Source organism: Zeugodacus cucurbitae, chromosome 3 (genome assembly GCF_028554725.1).
Source record: "Zeugodacus cucurbitae isolate PBARC_wt_2022May chromosome 3, idZeuCucr1.2, whole genome shotgun sequence".
NCBI classification, from domain to species: domain Eukaryota; kingdom Metazoa; phylum Arthropoda; class Insecta; order Diptera; family Tephritidae; genus Zeugodacus; species Zeugodacus cucurbitae.
This window is the reverse complement of record NC_071668.1, coordinates 1,170,795-1,187,552: the sequence shown is the minus strand read 5'-3', so window position 1 is coordinate 1,187,552 and position 16,758 is coordinate 1,170,795. Positions and strand designations below refer to the sequence as shown.

General features: G+C 40.6%; 1 protein-coding gene across 3 annotated transcripts in view; it reads right to left on the bottom strand.

The window, feature by feature from the left end:
• Positions 1-16,758, bottom strand: part of LOC105209693 (protein spire) — a 79,547-nt gene that overhangs the window by 29,724 nt on the left and 33,065 nt on the right. For all 3 annotated transcript variants that reach the window (XM_054227639.1, XM_054227638.1, XM_054227640.1), the window contains one exon: positions 663-780. In XM_054227639.1, coding sequence (XP_054083614.1) covers positions 663-780 — 118 coding nt within the window. The remainder of the gene's footprint in view (positions 1-662; positions 781-16,758) is intronic.

Here is a 16,758-nt window from a genome sequence, read left to right as displayed (position 1 = left end):
AAACAAAAATGTGTAACAACTGAATTAATGCACCGAAAAAACGAGCAACGCAAAAGTAACGAACGCGAAAATGAGAACAAACGAGAAATAAAACGAAAGAGCAATAAAAATAGCGTCGAAGCAAATACTGTTGTGTACCGATTTGAAAAATAAATCAGAAAATATTAAAAATGTGGAAATAAAGTATGGAATAAACAGAGCGCCAGTGACGGCGTTGATTCGTCATTCACTTTTGTGGGCAGTGGTTCACGTGTTGACAATTTTTTCTAATTTTAATTCAAAGTTGGTGTTTGTCGAGAGTTTTTTCAACACTTTGTTGACACATGCTAACAACAATGATCCGAACAGTATGAAGCTGACGTAATTGGAACTCTTTCGGGAGCTTGGGAATGATCTTAGAACTTTAAAGTAGCGTTACTGACATAATATGGACAAACCGGGAACTCTTTCGGTAGCATAAGAACGATCTTTAAACTTTGAAAGTACCGTTACTGACATAATATGGACAAACCGGGAACTCTTTCGGTAGCATAAGAACGATCTTTAAACTTTGAAAGTACCGTTATTGACATAATGCGCACAAAGTGAGAACGCTTTAGGGCAAATAAGAGTTCTCTTAGAATTGGGGATCATTTTTGAGATCCTTAAAACTTATTCCATACCTTCTGCTGTCATGTGAGCAATCAGCTCTTCCAGCTCGTGTGACATTTGACACTGTTCATCCTCCGTCAGGTTGTAATCCAATGCGGTGTACACGATCACTGCGACTTTGCGTAGGATCTGAAAGAAGAAAATATGTTTATTTAATAAATTGAAGAAGGGATTATAGAATTTATATGTAAAAATTTTGATAATTAAAAAGTGGCGAACGAAAACTGATGTAATGAAATTTAAGGGAAAATATAATGCAAAAAATTCACAACTTTTCTTTGGTGCCTCACCGATCGCACGCGATCACTTGTAGGCGCATCTTCAGCCATTCGCTAGTCCGCACCATTGATTGTAATTTGATTTATTTGCTGTTAGTTTGCGGCCGCGAAGTCGTGATATTGCAAAGATATGCAGATGCCCGAGTCATCCAAGCGGCAACAGCGGCAGCGACAAGTGGTTTTGGTGCCTCGAAAGAGCAGCAGGCAAGCCGAAATGTAGGCAACAAAATATGAAGAAAAAAAAACGCGAATATTTTACACGCCAGCGGGCAGCGGGTAGGTGTGCGCGTAACTTTCGCTTTTCATTACGGTTTGTTAATGAAATAGGCTTGAATAGGCTTTATGCCGGGGGCTTTTGGCCTTTGCAATGGCGCAGTATGAGTGTAACTGTTATTTTTTCAGTAACTATTAAAGCAAGACATTACGTTTGCGAGTATCGAATCTTAAGCCTGTAATCACGAATGCGCGCTTCTGCCAATGTTCAAATGAACACACACACAGGCACTGAGGCACACTTGAAGACAGTTAACAATCAAATTTTTCGTTTAATATCTTCATAATTTCCATTTTAATGCGCGCATCTCGCTTTTGCTCGTGTGTCAATGGCTGGCTATGCGCTAACGGAATTAATAGCATTGACTGTGGCATTGTGACATCACAGGTGCCTGGGGCACGCTCCGAGTGAAGAGGATACTGAGCGCCCGCAGGCTGTTAACCGCACTGCGCAGCCGCCCACACGGCACAAGCAGCGAGCGTCATCGGCCGGTTTGCCATTGACTTTTGCCGGCAGCGGCGAATTCACACACATGCCAACATATACTCAACTCATCAGCGCCGTCAGCGCCGTCATAAGCGTCTGTTGATTGTTGATTTCTTATTAATTGTTGTTGTTGTTATTGCAAGTGTTTGTAAAATTTAAATTATGCACTTGTTGCCACATCACTTGACTTCGCTTGGCTTAATGTTGCGACCTTTTCGCTGCATTTTCTCTTAATGCACCGTTATGTTGTTTGGTTCGTGTCCGCCTAGTTATTGTTATTGTTGCCGGTGCGCCGCGCGATCGTGGAATGCATTCACATCGTTGAACCCAATTGGCGCAATGTCAAAAACATTTATGTGCAATGCTGTTGTTGTTGTTGCATTGGCGCGGTGTGAATTTTTGAATGTCGTTCAACTCGGCGCCGCAGCAACAAAACGCCTTTTCTTACTCTCTTTCCCCCCGTGTTCGCTATTTCTAACCAGTGTGCGAAATTGCTAATTTTATACGCTCGTTTTGCTGCTCGAAAAAGTTGTTAGTTACGCGTTTCAAATTTCAAAAAAATGCCGTTTTTAACGCGCGGCGAAATTAATGTGGCAACACTAAAGTTGCAACATTTTTATTATTGTAAAGCACTTGGCATTGTCGCCAGGTCCACACTTTCGACGACATTTCATTGTTGCTTGTACTCGCTGCCGACAAATCGTTGATGAGCGCTGGATTGCGAATGTCAGCGGCGTGGGAGTTTTCCGGCGATTATGCAAAAACGGCCAACTGAAAGTGGAGTAACTGCAAAATGAAGCTTGTCACTGCGCAGGCGCATAAGTGATCTTACATAATGCTCTGCTGTTTGCGTATGCTAAGTAGGTTAGACTGTCAAGTGGCGAACGTTGTGATGACCACGACAAAATGACAAATTGGCAAATAAATATGAACGATTATAATGAAGAAATGTGAGAAGATCCGGTGATATCGAGACTTAATTGATATTCACGCTAATTGCAGATAAATGTGTTTGTTTTCACTCTCCCGCTAATATGACATGTGAAAACTGTGGTTCGAGGGATTTCACTACATGCACTTATGAAATTGAAAATCAAAATTTCTTTCGAATAACTTGAATTTGTGGTTTATGAGCATATGAAGTTGTATGCCCCACCTCATTAGTACTTTTAATTGCGACTCTCAGAAGATCTGCACAAATTAGTTAATTGAATTCCGTACAATTGTTGTGCAGCAATTCTTAGACACTTGCAAGCGAGTACATTGTTGATTTCTCAGAGTCGATAACGAACCCACCAGCGGTGTAAGGCGTGAGCGTCTATTATTGCAACGAAGTAAATTAGCCACAGGCACTGACATCGTTGCAGATGGGTTTGGGAGTGTGGCAATCGCGTACAAATCACCCTTGCCACACGCAAAGGAAGTGCGCGTCGGTTGAGCGCTTTCCGCTCCAGTTGGGCTGCGATGTGGCAAGTAGTTAGCTGTCGACTGGGTGCGAAACAAAAGAAATCGCAAGCAACAAAACACTTGCGGCACTCAACATGAGTCAATCGTTAAATGCTTTGACCAACTTCAGGTTGTTGTTGTTGTTGCTTAAGACATTTGTGACATGCTGGAAGCAGTCAGCAAGTCAGTGAAGTAAATACGCTTGCCATGTGCAACGCCAATAAAAGCGTTTGCGCAACAACAACAACAACCCCTTTAACCCTTTGGCGTGTTTAGCATTGCCACATAGCATTTTCCCAGTGCGACGCGCATTCGTGTTTGCATTCTAAGCAAATATTTTCCCAGCGCATTTCCTGACCAGCGTCAAAGCCTGGGAAAACGCGCGCGCCATCATTAAGAGCCGCGGAGAGCGAGCGCCGTCGCATTCACATTTGGCAGTCAGACAGCAGCGCTAACTGCTAAACGCCCGCGGAACGCGGCGGTTCAATGTGCTTAACCTCGGCGGTGAACTCACGCCGCACGCTTTGTGGATGTGGAAACATTGCTTGTTCAGCTCCTTCCGTATCAGACTCAGTGTGTGTGGAACGAGTGAGCTTCGGACATGCGGCGCTACGGTGGGCGGGGGTGTGGCGTGTCGGGTAGACAAAACAATTTTACCAACGACAAAGAGCTTTTCCTTGAGTACATGAATATGCTTGAGACAGTGTTTGTAGAGGACTGCTAGGTAGTGAAGCGACCTTATTGCAACATATCACGCGCGGCTTTTAAATGAGGTTGGCGGTTGTCGCTGCTAGATGACTAATGTTGTACGGCAAACACCAAAAAGGTGTTTCAGCTTAATGTTCTGGAATAGATTTTAGAATTTTTGGACAAAATAAACATTAACAACAAGTTAGAGTTATAAAATATTGCATGAAAAGGGGAACTAAAATAAATTTCGATTTCGAAACTTTTTATTAACTTCAGTTTTACTAAATTGCAACAACAAATGCGGGTATTTCGAAAAAATTCGGTTATCTGCGATCAGTTGTTTATGGCATTTGTCAACACCTCCCGTCTTATCAGCATCGGAAAGAGAAATTCGAGGCGACAATAAATTGTGTGAATCAGCAGCGCGTCGCACAGCAGCCAATCCAACCAAGCATTCAACCTAGTTCACATTCAGTGGATGCGCACGAACGGCAGCAGGTTGCACAGGTGTGTTGCGCCGACGCACATATAAATATATGAGTACCGCTATGAATAGACGTAAATGCTTGGCGCAGTGTCAGCGAAATAAGTTGTGGCATGTAATAACGTATGATAAATGTGTCATAGGCTGCTAAGCATCGCTGTGTAAATATGTATGACAAAGCGCGTTGTGAAATGCCGCTGCTGATTATGCATTGCGCGCGCCGCTGATAAACACGACATAGACAATGCGCATGCGCGCGCTTGCTCAAAGGCATTTTGCAACACTCAATTCACATATTGGTGCCTGTGCGGCGTTCTGAGTACACAAGTGAATAAAATATGGAAACGCTGATAAAGTTAACGCGTATGGACAACTTCACTTTCGCCAACTGAAAATCGTTTGGTTTAGCATGGAGCCTGGGAAGTCACCTAGTCGCCAAGCACAAGCATCTGCCAAGTGACACATTATTTATGCCTGCGGCCTGCCTTTGCGCAATGCGCACCTGAATATTTGAATATTTGACTGCTTCTATGTAGTAGATAGGCGCTAGCAAATTCGCTTATGCAGTTAGATAAATATTTACAAATCAACGTGCAGCTGAGCCTGCAACACGCTGGTAACGGCAAGCTCAAGTTGGCATAATCGCAAGTGACAACATTTGCAGCGCTGCAGTCGATTTGGGTCAAACATGAGCTTGCGCATGCGCACACCTACACACACATGCATAGAGCGCATAGAAAAATGAACCGACGCGAGTCTGATGACTAAGAGCACCTATTTGCCAGCGGGCGGGCAAACAGCGGTAGCGACCCAGTAGGAAAAACCATCAAACAGTCGTTGAAACATTTCCGAAAAGTTGTCAATTCTCGCAGATGTATGTTTTCTTTTGTCTTCACTCGCCTCAATCAAAACTTTTTTGCGACAACAAGTAGTGATTTTCCTACACGCATGGCATAGAGACAAGCGCAAGCGCAATTTGCCACATTTACATACTTGAAAGCAGTAAGCTCATGCGCGAACACAATGGCGGCGAGTCGGCGAAGATTGCCGAAAAAAGTCGAGATGATGACATTAGCGGCATGACATAGCGCTTATGGTTTATGCTATCATATCATAATACTATTGTTTCGAGACAGCTGAAAATCCATGCAAAAAGCGCGCAAAAGAAGAAACAAAAATACGCGCGGCATACTAGTGCCAACAAGGCAAGGCAAGCAGGTAGCTAGGGTTGAAATGAAAAATTCATGAAATCATTAAGAAAATCTGAAAATCGCTGTTACATTTACATGCAACATGCCGCGGCGTAGCGATGCCAAATATTTTGTGCGCATGTTGCATGTTGCGGCTGCTCCACGCCATTGTTGCACGTTCGCAAACAACATAGTAAGATGCCAATTGTTGTGGTAGTCGTAGCTGCTCGCCGTTGCCACTGCGCATGCGCATAACGAGCGATCACTGCCAGTCAGTCAGCAAACACACGAACATAAAAGACTCTGCGAATTCAGTCTCGTTGACTGTTTCCCAGGAGATTTGAATCGTTGTTTAGTTGTTCTGCGCGCACGGCTGCATAACGAGTCCCGCGCGCATGAAAAGCTGCCACAAAAACAACGCTTTGCATCGTTGTTACAATGTAACTGACAACATTGTCGCCGCTGCTGGTGTCGCCTAGACGTGCATATGCACACTGATGCAGACACATTAATATACAGGGGTTCCCAACAAGCCTAGAAAAAATATTTCTTCATCCGTTCAGAAATTTTTCAATTTCAAAACTAATCCTCGAAGAAGTAGAAGACAAAGCTAGTGCTCTTACTGGGAGAATGGGTACCGCTAGGCGGGATCGGAGAGATGCTTAAGTTCGCAGCTTATATTTTAATTTAACTCAAGCTTAAAAGCTTACTGGGTTAGCGACGGTTTTTGTGTGAAGGTTTTGTTCCCTTTGGGTTTGCTACTTAAAAAAGTGCGGCATTTTTTCTACGAATCTATTTTTTGCGAACCGAACGAAGGCAATTTCAATGCAAACTACAAGTTGCTCGTTCGAATATACTTGAATGAAAAAATATGGGACTTTTTCGTAATTCAAGCTAGGTCGTGGCGATATTCAGTCTAAAAATTCGTGTTATGAGATGTAGGTGTCTTCTTATCTGGAATTTTATTCCATAAAACTCGATCATTTTTCGCGTATCATATTTAATACCCCAATCCTTTTGGGGCCAAGAACCAGAGGAAAATATTGTCTGGTGACTTCGTAAAAGCTCTCAATGAAAGCTTAATGAAAGCTCTCAGGATTTATAAGACGATACTATGAGCCTAGAGTAAAATATTGTCTGGTGACTTCGTAAAAGCTCTCAATGAAAGCTTGATCACAAGATTGAAATGACGACACTTTGATTGGTCTAGACTCCTAGATCCTATCAAGGTTTATAAGACTAAAAGGCCATAATTTGTACCTCTCTCAAATGACAAAGTAAATTAATAAAACAGTGGTACCAGTGGCGAAATTAAAAAAATTTTGAATGATACAAAAATTAATTATTTATAAATTATCAATGAATTTCTTTCACGTCATACTAGAGGCATGCCACATTTACGAGATAAGAGCAGTAAATCCAAAAACCAAAACATCATTCGGATGAAGTTAATGGGTTACTTGGTGATACCTCGTGTAACGGTAGTTGTGATTGGGAAAGTAAACATGAAAATCAATTATTTATTATTTCCACTTAAGAAGCGCTCCATAACCGAGTTGACCAACGAGTTAAATGAATGGGAAAACTTAAAAATATTATTCTTGAAGCGAGCAAATCATCAAGTTGCCTTGAAAACGTCTATTGACCAAACAATCAGAGTCGATCGAACTGTGTCACCGATGATTTTGCAGCATTTTCGAGTGTTCCTAATATTTTACAAAAACAAAAAGTTTTATTCTGCTGCACAATGGGCACTTAAAAATTAGAAAGGCAGCTCACTTGTGCATTCGAGCCGACCGCAGTACCGTTAGACTTGACAAAAACCGTAGAATTAATGAAAACAAATTAAGAATTTGAGGCTTTGCCACTTGATCGACGAGAACAAATCGGCTGGTGGCTCAACACAATGCAACATTACAATGCAAAATAGCGAAATCGGTGGGAAAAAAGAAACGCTGGTAATTCTGTGCCGAATCGCCAGTTTTCGGCTGCGTGCGACTTCCAAGTTGAACTCTGGAACTCGGGCAAAGAAAATATGAACAACAACGCTGCGACAGTGTTTGGCAGCTCCGAGTGCTGCTGGGCCGCTACACAAAAGATGATATCGCAGAATCTTAATTGGGTAATTGGCTCAAGTACCGTAGTAGACGCTAGTAATAAGGAGAAATGAGAAGAATTGACTCGGCGACGGCGGCCGCGAAAAAAAGAAAGGTAAAGTCAAGAACATTTCAACAGAAAACACCAAATGGATGGAGCTTGCTGTTGTTGTTGCAGCTGTCGCGGCTGCAATCATAAGAAGGAAGAGAAATGAAACTTGTTTGCCGCAGTGCAGGCGAATGAAAGGCAAATAGACAACAAGAACGAGGCTCAGAAACTCAAAAGTTCGTAGAATACATAAATGTAAGTTAAGCGCAACAACAACAATGAAACAACAAGATTTGCCAAAAGGCCCCCAAGCAACATAAATGGCAAAAGATATCTTAAGTGTACTACTCTAACAACAACAATGTTCAAAGAAATGCGCATGCGCAGCTCACAATGAATGTGGGAAAGGAGCTGCATGCACATAACCGCAGCCAGTAAGGGCAATTGAGCCATTCAGGGAGCTGTGAAAGCATTAACGGCGGCGTACAAGATTCATTCATTAATTCACTTGAAGCATGCAACATGTGGCAAGCGAGTGAGCGTGTTTGTACTTGAGCCAACTAAAACAAAGACAATTGAAATAATTTCGGGAAAAAAATGAAAAGTCACGCGTGTTGCAAGTAGTTGAGCTTGCTGTAACAACAAGCGAGCAGTTTCTAGAACGTGTGTCTTCCAGTGTGGCACTAGTCTGCGACCATGCGGTTGCATAGCTGCACCGTTCGAAGTTGCAACTTGCCACACAGGTTGCTTTTGTGTATGCTTCTAGATAGTTGTGAGACACATCCTGAACATAAACTGTTAGCTGAGTACAAAAACACGCCGATTCTTTTCACTTAGCGAACTTAGCGAGGTTTCTGGATCCACAGTGCCGTCTGCACTTCAGCTTCGCTTTAATTGCGTCCAATATTTATCTAGTCCAATCAAGCCCATTTTTCAATATACACTTTATTTCATATTTCAGATCCTCTTTCTTCTCCCTGCTCTTTTTCTGAGACACAGCGAGCCCGTTAGAAGGAGGCAAGCGCTTTCATGCCATCCAGGTGAAAGATTATCGGCTTAAACGGGTAACGCGCTATTAAATTGCTAGATTTTGTTGTTGTAGTTGTTGTTGCTCAGCATTTGCATTTAGCAGCGAGCGGCGAGTGGCAAGAACCGCAACACCACACTTACGTATACACCAGTCTATCGAACGATTATAGCGAAACCTGCTAACTAAGCCAAGTCCATCGGTGATTGTCGGCCGACTAGCCGCTGCCGAGTGACTCCGCCGTGCCTAGCCTATTTTTCTTTCATTCCTTGCAACACTCGTTTCGTTGTTTTGCGTTTGTTTTGTAGATCTCTGGCAGCGATTCCAACGGGAACCGTTGTTTTGACCGTTGTGCGCATGCGCCAACTCCCCGGCACATGCAACAACGAATGTGGCAATTCAATTCTGGGCAACTGTGTGTGTGTGTGGCAGTGAATGGCCACATCGAAATCAATTCGAAAATGATGCCGTAATTGCTGTTTTTATACTGTTTGCGCTTAAAACGTTGTTGTTCTTGTTTTTGCTGCTATTATTGCAAATGTCGGTGCGGGGCGGTGGGGTGAAGCGTTGCTGTTGGCTGCCACAATAAAAATGCTGTTTTTCACCACGGTTCCAGTCACGATTCTGGCATCTGCCACACAGACGCGCCAATTCTTTTACTTTGTGTGTGTGTCTGTGTTGCATAAACATGTTTCTAAGTTCGTACTAAATATGTAAATATGCCTGCCACACACCCTCATTGTGGCACATTCTCGTATTTACACGGACTGCTTTTGTTGTTGTTATTGCAATTGTTGCATCCACAGCTTATGAACTGAAGTCAACGGAAATCTGAATTGATCCGCAGTTGCCACGGCTTCACGGCTCCACGGCAGTTGGCAAGTCAACGCTTCGAGTTGACGCGTTGCATGAATAGCTGTCTGGTGTTGCATGGTGAAACTTTAACATGCGTGTGTGCAACATTGTACAGTTAGTTGTTCATCAACTTATGCGTTCACACACATGGCATGTGTGAGCTGCTGTGGTGTGCGGCATGTCGCGTGTCGCTAGACGCTTGCGAGTCTACAAGTCTCGCCCGGTGGCAGCGACTTGTTACCCGCGCGGCTGCATGATCAGCGCTTCTTTCTAAGCCGCGTAGACAAGTCCACATACATACATCCTCAACCATAAACATCATGTATTTATATGCAAGTATTCGTGCAACATAAATCTAGCCACTTGGTGAAAGAACTTGTCTCGGCGTGCCACGATTTTTCAATTGACTTTATTTGCGCAAAAGCAAGAGACCAGCTTCGCAACCGCTTCCCGTCTTGCTTGGCGGTCGCGGCTCGTCTTGCCATGTTTCGATTGGTCATCTCGCGCTGGCTGGCTCGGCTGGCTTGGTGTTGCACCGACTTGTCTTAATCGATTTATTTATGTCTATATTAACCAGAACTGTGTCTCTTGGCAGCAAAAGCCACTTCTATTACGGCTGTGTGTTAACATTAGCGACACTTTTTCTTAGCGAGTTTGTGTTAGCGGTGACGACTTCACCATTTTCAATTAAAAAACGCTACTTGCCACGTCTTTTGCGGCAAGTTATTTTCAGCATGGCTGTTGTGGCTTCTTCGATGCACACTCTTTAGTGTTACAACCGCGGCCATCTCGCGTTAGTTTGTGGCATAAGGCCAAGGCAGTGAGACAAGTACCGTTGCTAATCCATTTCACAGAGACGTTGTCGTAAAGTTTAACTGCAAACAGGTTTCGCCAATTGATAAGCGGGTTCTCCTAGTTAATGCGCACACCTAGAAATTAATGGACACACAGACATACATAGCCATATATAAGCATGAGTCTCTCTTTCTCTTCCTCATTTCGAATCAATTTCTGCACAAGCGATAAGCGGTAAATATGCTTATTCGGTCATTATGCCAATCCTCTGAAAACTTGCTGGAGTCTCACACTAGTAGACAACCGAAAATGCTGTAGTTCAGATAGGTGGGCCTCCCGAATGGGTCGACAAATGCCCAATAAATATTTGGTAATATTACCGTTATTGCTTCAATATTTTCTTTGTGTCTTTTGTGGATGTTCAAGTGATTCTTCTCTTCTATTTGCTGTACACAACTAAAATAATCAAAACGAAATGCAAATATTTGCGCTTTCAGTAAAGCGTGAGAACCTGAAATGATTTATTAGACAGCTCCCAGCATCAGCACCGCCTTCGACGAGCTCAATCAGCGCCTGTCTTACTCGCTACTCTACGTGTCGAGCTGTCAATCCAATCAAGTCAATAGACGAGGAGCTGAACGATTCAACAGACACCATAACGAGTATAAGCAACAACAATGAGAACTTATGCTTATGAAATATTTTATTTTCTCCTTTTTGTATAAGTTTGAGTCCATAATGACTTAGCTTCTTCCATTCTACCGCACTCAATCATTTTAGGAAAATGTTTACAATATAGCCGCCTGAGAGGCATGCTGCCGCAGTCAAAATTGACGCTTTGTCGAAATTTCTACTTCTTTGCTGCTTATTACTAACCATTTAACTTGATCGACACTTCAGCAAATGCTCGTAGCTCTTCGTTTAATCAACTTATTCGCGCACCTCCCCTACTTCTGTTCTTCGTATTTTAACTTTAAGAAAATGTTTTTTCACAGAGCAGTTCCCTGTTGCAAACAGTTTTTCACCACTTTCGTGTTCTTAGTTCTTCATTCTTGCCACAACGCGGCGGCATTTCAATTGCATGCTTGAGCTGCAGAGCGAGAAATGCTTTGCGCATGCGCGACTGTGCCAACAACAGCGGCGTCGCATCATTCACGAATCTAGCTAGCTACATAACAGGAACTAGTTGATTGCTCCGTCGATCAGTCAGCCGTTTCAAAATCAACAAACAACTTTCTGGTGCTAGCCGATCTACAGCAGATGTTTTGGAGCCACTCAATCGTCGCTCCAATCGACGGTCAGACAAACAATTTGACATTTGGGCAACTGATTGCTGCATTGCTGATAGACGAAGACTGCCGCTCACAATGGGCGTTTATTATTAATAATATAATAACGGTAAATTGCTTCGGTAAACTAGTTTTAAGTTATTGGCAAAACTTTGAAGAACTCAGAGTAATTTAAGAATGCTTTTTGATCCGTGTTTTTATTTAGTTTATGTTAAATTAGTCATCGCTTGTTCTATTTTCTCCATATTCTGACAAACGATTTGCATTTTGTACTTCCATTTGTCATTTCGGTGACGATCGCTTCCGTCCACTCTGGCAGACAGTTCCACTTGGATAGAATGCAGTCATTTGATGTCATTAATGGCGATTTTTTCTGCTTTCGTTTACATTTTTTTCACAGTTCAGTGCACAAATTGGGTTCCTCAAGCGGTCGAGTCAATAAACTTGCGTGTCATTGAAGGGTTCTATTGGGGATATACGAGTATATGGTAGAAAGGGAACTCTAAAATTAACACACCCAGTTTGAAAAGCACGAAGAGAAATATTATTGACTGCAGTGCTTTGGATATTTGAATAATCATTAATTTTGTAAGCGAAAAGCGGTATAAAACTGTTTTGCCTTTGTTTATGCGCGCTCCGAGATAAGATTTATGACGATAAGCATCTATTAAAAATATTTTACTGTTTGTTATTGTTGTCACAAGGTAATAATTACTCATAGTCAAACACTGAAAGCTGTCAGCAGATAGCAAATAAATTAATAAAAACAAAATCAAGAACAGAAAACATGTGATCTTCCAAATATGGCCAAACACTTATCTACGAAATTGTAAAAATAGTGGAATTTCTACTTTAAATACTCTTATTTCATTATTACATAGATATATTTACGCGAGATATGATCATAAGATCTTATCAAATTTATGTTGCGTTTGCTGAAGCAATATTGATTTAGCCTAGATTTCTTATCGGTTTGGTCTATTTGTAAATTGTAACTTGAGCGAGAAAAGGTAGGTAGGTAGGTAGGTAAAGTGGTTGTCAAATGATGCACCTAGGCCTTTAAGAGACCCATTGGGAATCCACCGGGACTAGAGCCCCTTACACTACAATGTCCTCTTTGAATCACTCTGTGGCTTTTATAAAGTTGGGCAGCTCAACAAGTTTAACGTGCGCAACTTCCGAGATGTTGTCTAGAATACCATGTCCGATTGTTGTGAGTCTTTTCTGTACAATGCTTTGCATTCACATAGAAGATGCACAATAGTCTCTTCTTCTTCTATTTCCTTACTGCTTCTGCAGTAGTCATTGTTCGGTAACCCCAGTCGGTCGGCATGTCTTCCAATAAGACAATGACCAGTTAGCACTCCCACTAGAATTCTTATGTCCTTCCTTTTAAATTTCAGTAGCCGGCTCGGCTACGGCTTTTATTCCAATTAGGCCACGTCTGCCTACTAGTTGAACAAATAATAGATTCTATCCACCTGGATTCAGCCCAATCTATGACCTGCTTATCTTACAAGTGACCAACGGTATGCATATATCCTCCTTACTCGGATCCAATTGTAAAGTTGGGCTTAATCTGGCTAGTTCATCAGCCACACAGTTATCTGGAATTTCACTGTGTCCAGGAACCCATTGCAGGTTTATCGTGTAGTATGAAGTCAATTCCATTAATATTTCATGGCATTCTTTTACTATCTTAGAGGAGATCCTTAGGGTCTTAATTGATTTTAAAGCCGCTTGGCTGTCTGTAAAAATATATATAATTCTAGTCGTAAGCACCCTATTTGCCAGCACGAACAGCCTCTATTTTATTGCAGCAATCTATGCTTGAAAAACGCTGCAGTAGTCTGGTAGTCGGAAGGCGATTCTGGTGTCTAATTTTTCCGAAAAGACGCCACCTCCCACTCGTTTATCTAGTTTAGATCCGTCGGTATAAATATTTATTTCTTGTCTACCTCGCCCTTGTCCCACATCTCTCTAGTAGGGAAGGCGGTATTGAGGGACGTATTTAGATTTAATTCTAGTGGATTTCGGAAATTCGTGGTAGTCGGTAGAAACGGGAATTTGCTAAAGATTTTAGAATGTCCCTGGTTATAAGTGACTAGTACGGAAGATTCCCTGAGTCTAATTGCAGACTTTACTGCCATCTGTTTACAAACCAAGTCTATAGGCAGTAAGTAAAGAATAACCTCTAGTGCCTGACTTGGCGTTGTTCTAAGAGCTCCGCTTATACATATACTTGCCGCTCTTTGTAAGCTTTCCATATGCTTTATTCCGCATTTCTTTTCCATTATTGGCCACCAGACCAGTATGCCATACGTCATGATCGGCATTACCCCTGCTGTATAGAGCAAGTAAATTAATATGTGGGATCTGATTTCTAAAAAATTACATGAATTTCAAAAAAATATCCAAAATTTTAATAGTATAAAATTTCTGTAACATTAATGTAAAGATCTTGCAACTCTAATTGCATTTTCATTACTACAATTATGGCTATTAAGTATGCAAAGCTCTTCATTTACTTTCGGACGCATCGGAAACCTAACCAAATCCACAATTATAAAAAAATGGTAAATGCTATGCATTAAGAAAGCAACAATAATAGCAACAAATGCACAAGTAACTGATAGCAATAGCAGCAAACAGCTTGTGACTGCATTTATTGAAGCTGGCAAATTGTTTTGTCCGCCGGTCGGTCTGTTCGTACGTCGGCTTGTTTGCTTTAAAGTTTAAACGAATCGCTTGAACTACATTTCGAAGCAAATCTGCCATGACCCATTTACCGTTAAGTAGTTGCAGTTGAAAGCATTTGCATGATTCCACAGATACACACGAACACACATAAACTATAGAGTTGCATTTGGAAATCCGTAAATATCATGTATTTGAAATAAAAAGCGAAAGAAACGGCAACAGCGATGGCATTAAAAACATCCAGAAACAAGTTATTAATATTAAAAGGAAAATCGCAAACATTTTTTCTTTCTAGTTGTCGGATTGTTGCATGTAAAACGTCCAATGTCAATCTAACGGGTGGTCCAAACAGTGCTTGATGAATTACGACCCAAACTCCAAGCTTTGATTTAAGGAGTACCAGAAGGACCATAGCAATGCTTTTTATAACTGAGACATACATGTAGTACATATTATAGTATGCTTCAGAAACCATATGTGTATCACCGGTTTTCCGAATTTTGTTTGAAAGCAAATGGTGTTCCGTACTACAATAAAGTTCTAGAAACCATTGAAATTTTGTGGTGTTGTGAAATGTACAACAATGGGTTGCATTGAACACACCGAAAGCTTTAAGCTCTTCTGTCACAATCATATGTTTTCTGACATTTTGACATACAGAAAATAAATTAAATTCAAAATTAATTGAAATCAAAAAACAAAATTTGAAAATAATGATGTGAAAAATATGTAATATGTATTTAATATGTATGTAATAATAGGTAATATGTAATAATTATATTGGACAATAATATTTTAAGATTGCTTGAAGTTATAACTAAGTCAGGATCAATTTTCCTTCCTGTTATTCATAATTATATTTTGCTGGAATTTATTTGTATCAGCTGATGGATGTAAACATAGTACAATACTACATGTGTGTCACTATGTTGGTATGTGGTTTCTTGAGCTTTTATTGTAGTACACATCGTAGTACAGAAACCATAGGTCTCGTATTAGTATAGGTTACTCGTATTAACGATTGACTCCCTTGTATCAATATTGAACAAGGACTAGGAAAATGTATACTAGGAAAATGTATACTAGAAAAACTTGATTAAACGGGAGCTTTTGAAAAGCTTTTCTATTCGAATGTACCGAAATATGTATATGTTTTGTAATTTCTTCACGAATCACCCTGTTTATTAATATTTGAAATGAAATTTGTGTCACATGTACATGATTAACAACAACAAAAACAACAGTGATAGTAACACACGATTCAACAGTGCTTCGCTAAGTTGTTTTCTTGACAATTTGAAATCTGGCTTAATGTTACACCGATTTTTTGTTGTTGGTCGCAATATGAAACTGAAACGCTTTTTAATTTATTTTATCAAAACACGGCTATTGTGACAAACAAGTGGCACATGTGTACCCAGTGGTAAAGTACTCTAAATTGATGAATGTATGTATGTATAGTTTTTGAAAATATTTGCGAATCTAATGCGACGATTAGAAGATGCTCACGTTCTTCCTAAACTCTATATATTTACATATCTAGATTTGTTATGTCTAGAGCGTAAATAATATTTATATTTGCATATCTAATGGATAATAAAATATATATATAGAACAAATATCTAGCAAAATATATAAAATCTATATCCAGAAAGAAGTCATATTTAATCAGAAATTGTTCGAAAATAATTCTTAATTTTTTTCTTCTGAGTTTTTGGTAAAATAAAATTGTTGAGACAAGAACTCACTCTCGCTCAACTATTTTCGAACATTTTATGAAAATTTAAAAGCGAGTGTATGTATGATAATGTTTGTTTGAGGTAAATGTATGGATGTGCCTTCATGTGTGTAACTATTAAAGATATATTATATGCTTGTATACATAGTAGAAAGCTTTCTGCTTAGGTTCATATACTCTACGCTATTTGCAGTCGTTTGCTGCTGTTGTTATTATTGTTGTTGATTTGGTCTTTGACACCTTCTCCGCTTTCATTAAGCGCTTGAACTCTAGCACCTCAATAGAATTGTTTTTTTTTAGAGTTTTTTTTTCAAACTTTGTTCCGTCACTTTCGGCGCGACTGTCATTCATTAAGCGCTTGAACACTTTGTACCTTGAAGTATAAAGAGGTGTCTACATGTGTGTGCAGCGAGTCTCAAATTACTTCCATATGCAGCTTACGAGGTGCACAACAACAACAACAGCAACTTAAGTGCTGTACTTGTTGTTGCTATTGTTGTGGTAAATGAGCAAGACATATTCATAATATTCTTTATAGCGCTTTACCAAACGCCCTTTTGTTGTTCTTTATTTTCCGTTTATTAACACTTTTTTCACACAGCGCTCTCTCCCCTCGCCACTTGCGGGTGTTGGCTGAAATGCTCAAATGGCCAAGCAACACTTTCACACATTCTTCTTAATTTCTGCGCCATCACTTACAACAAAGTGGA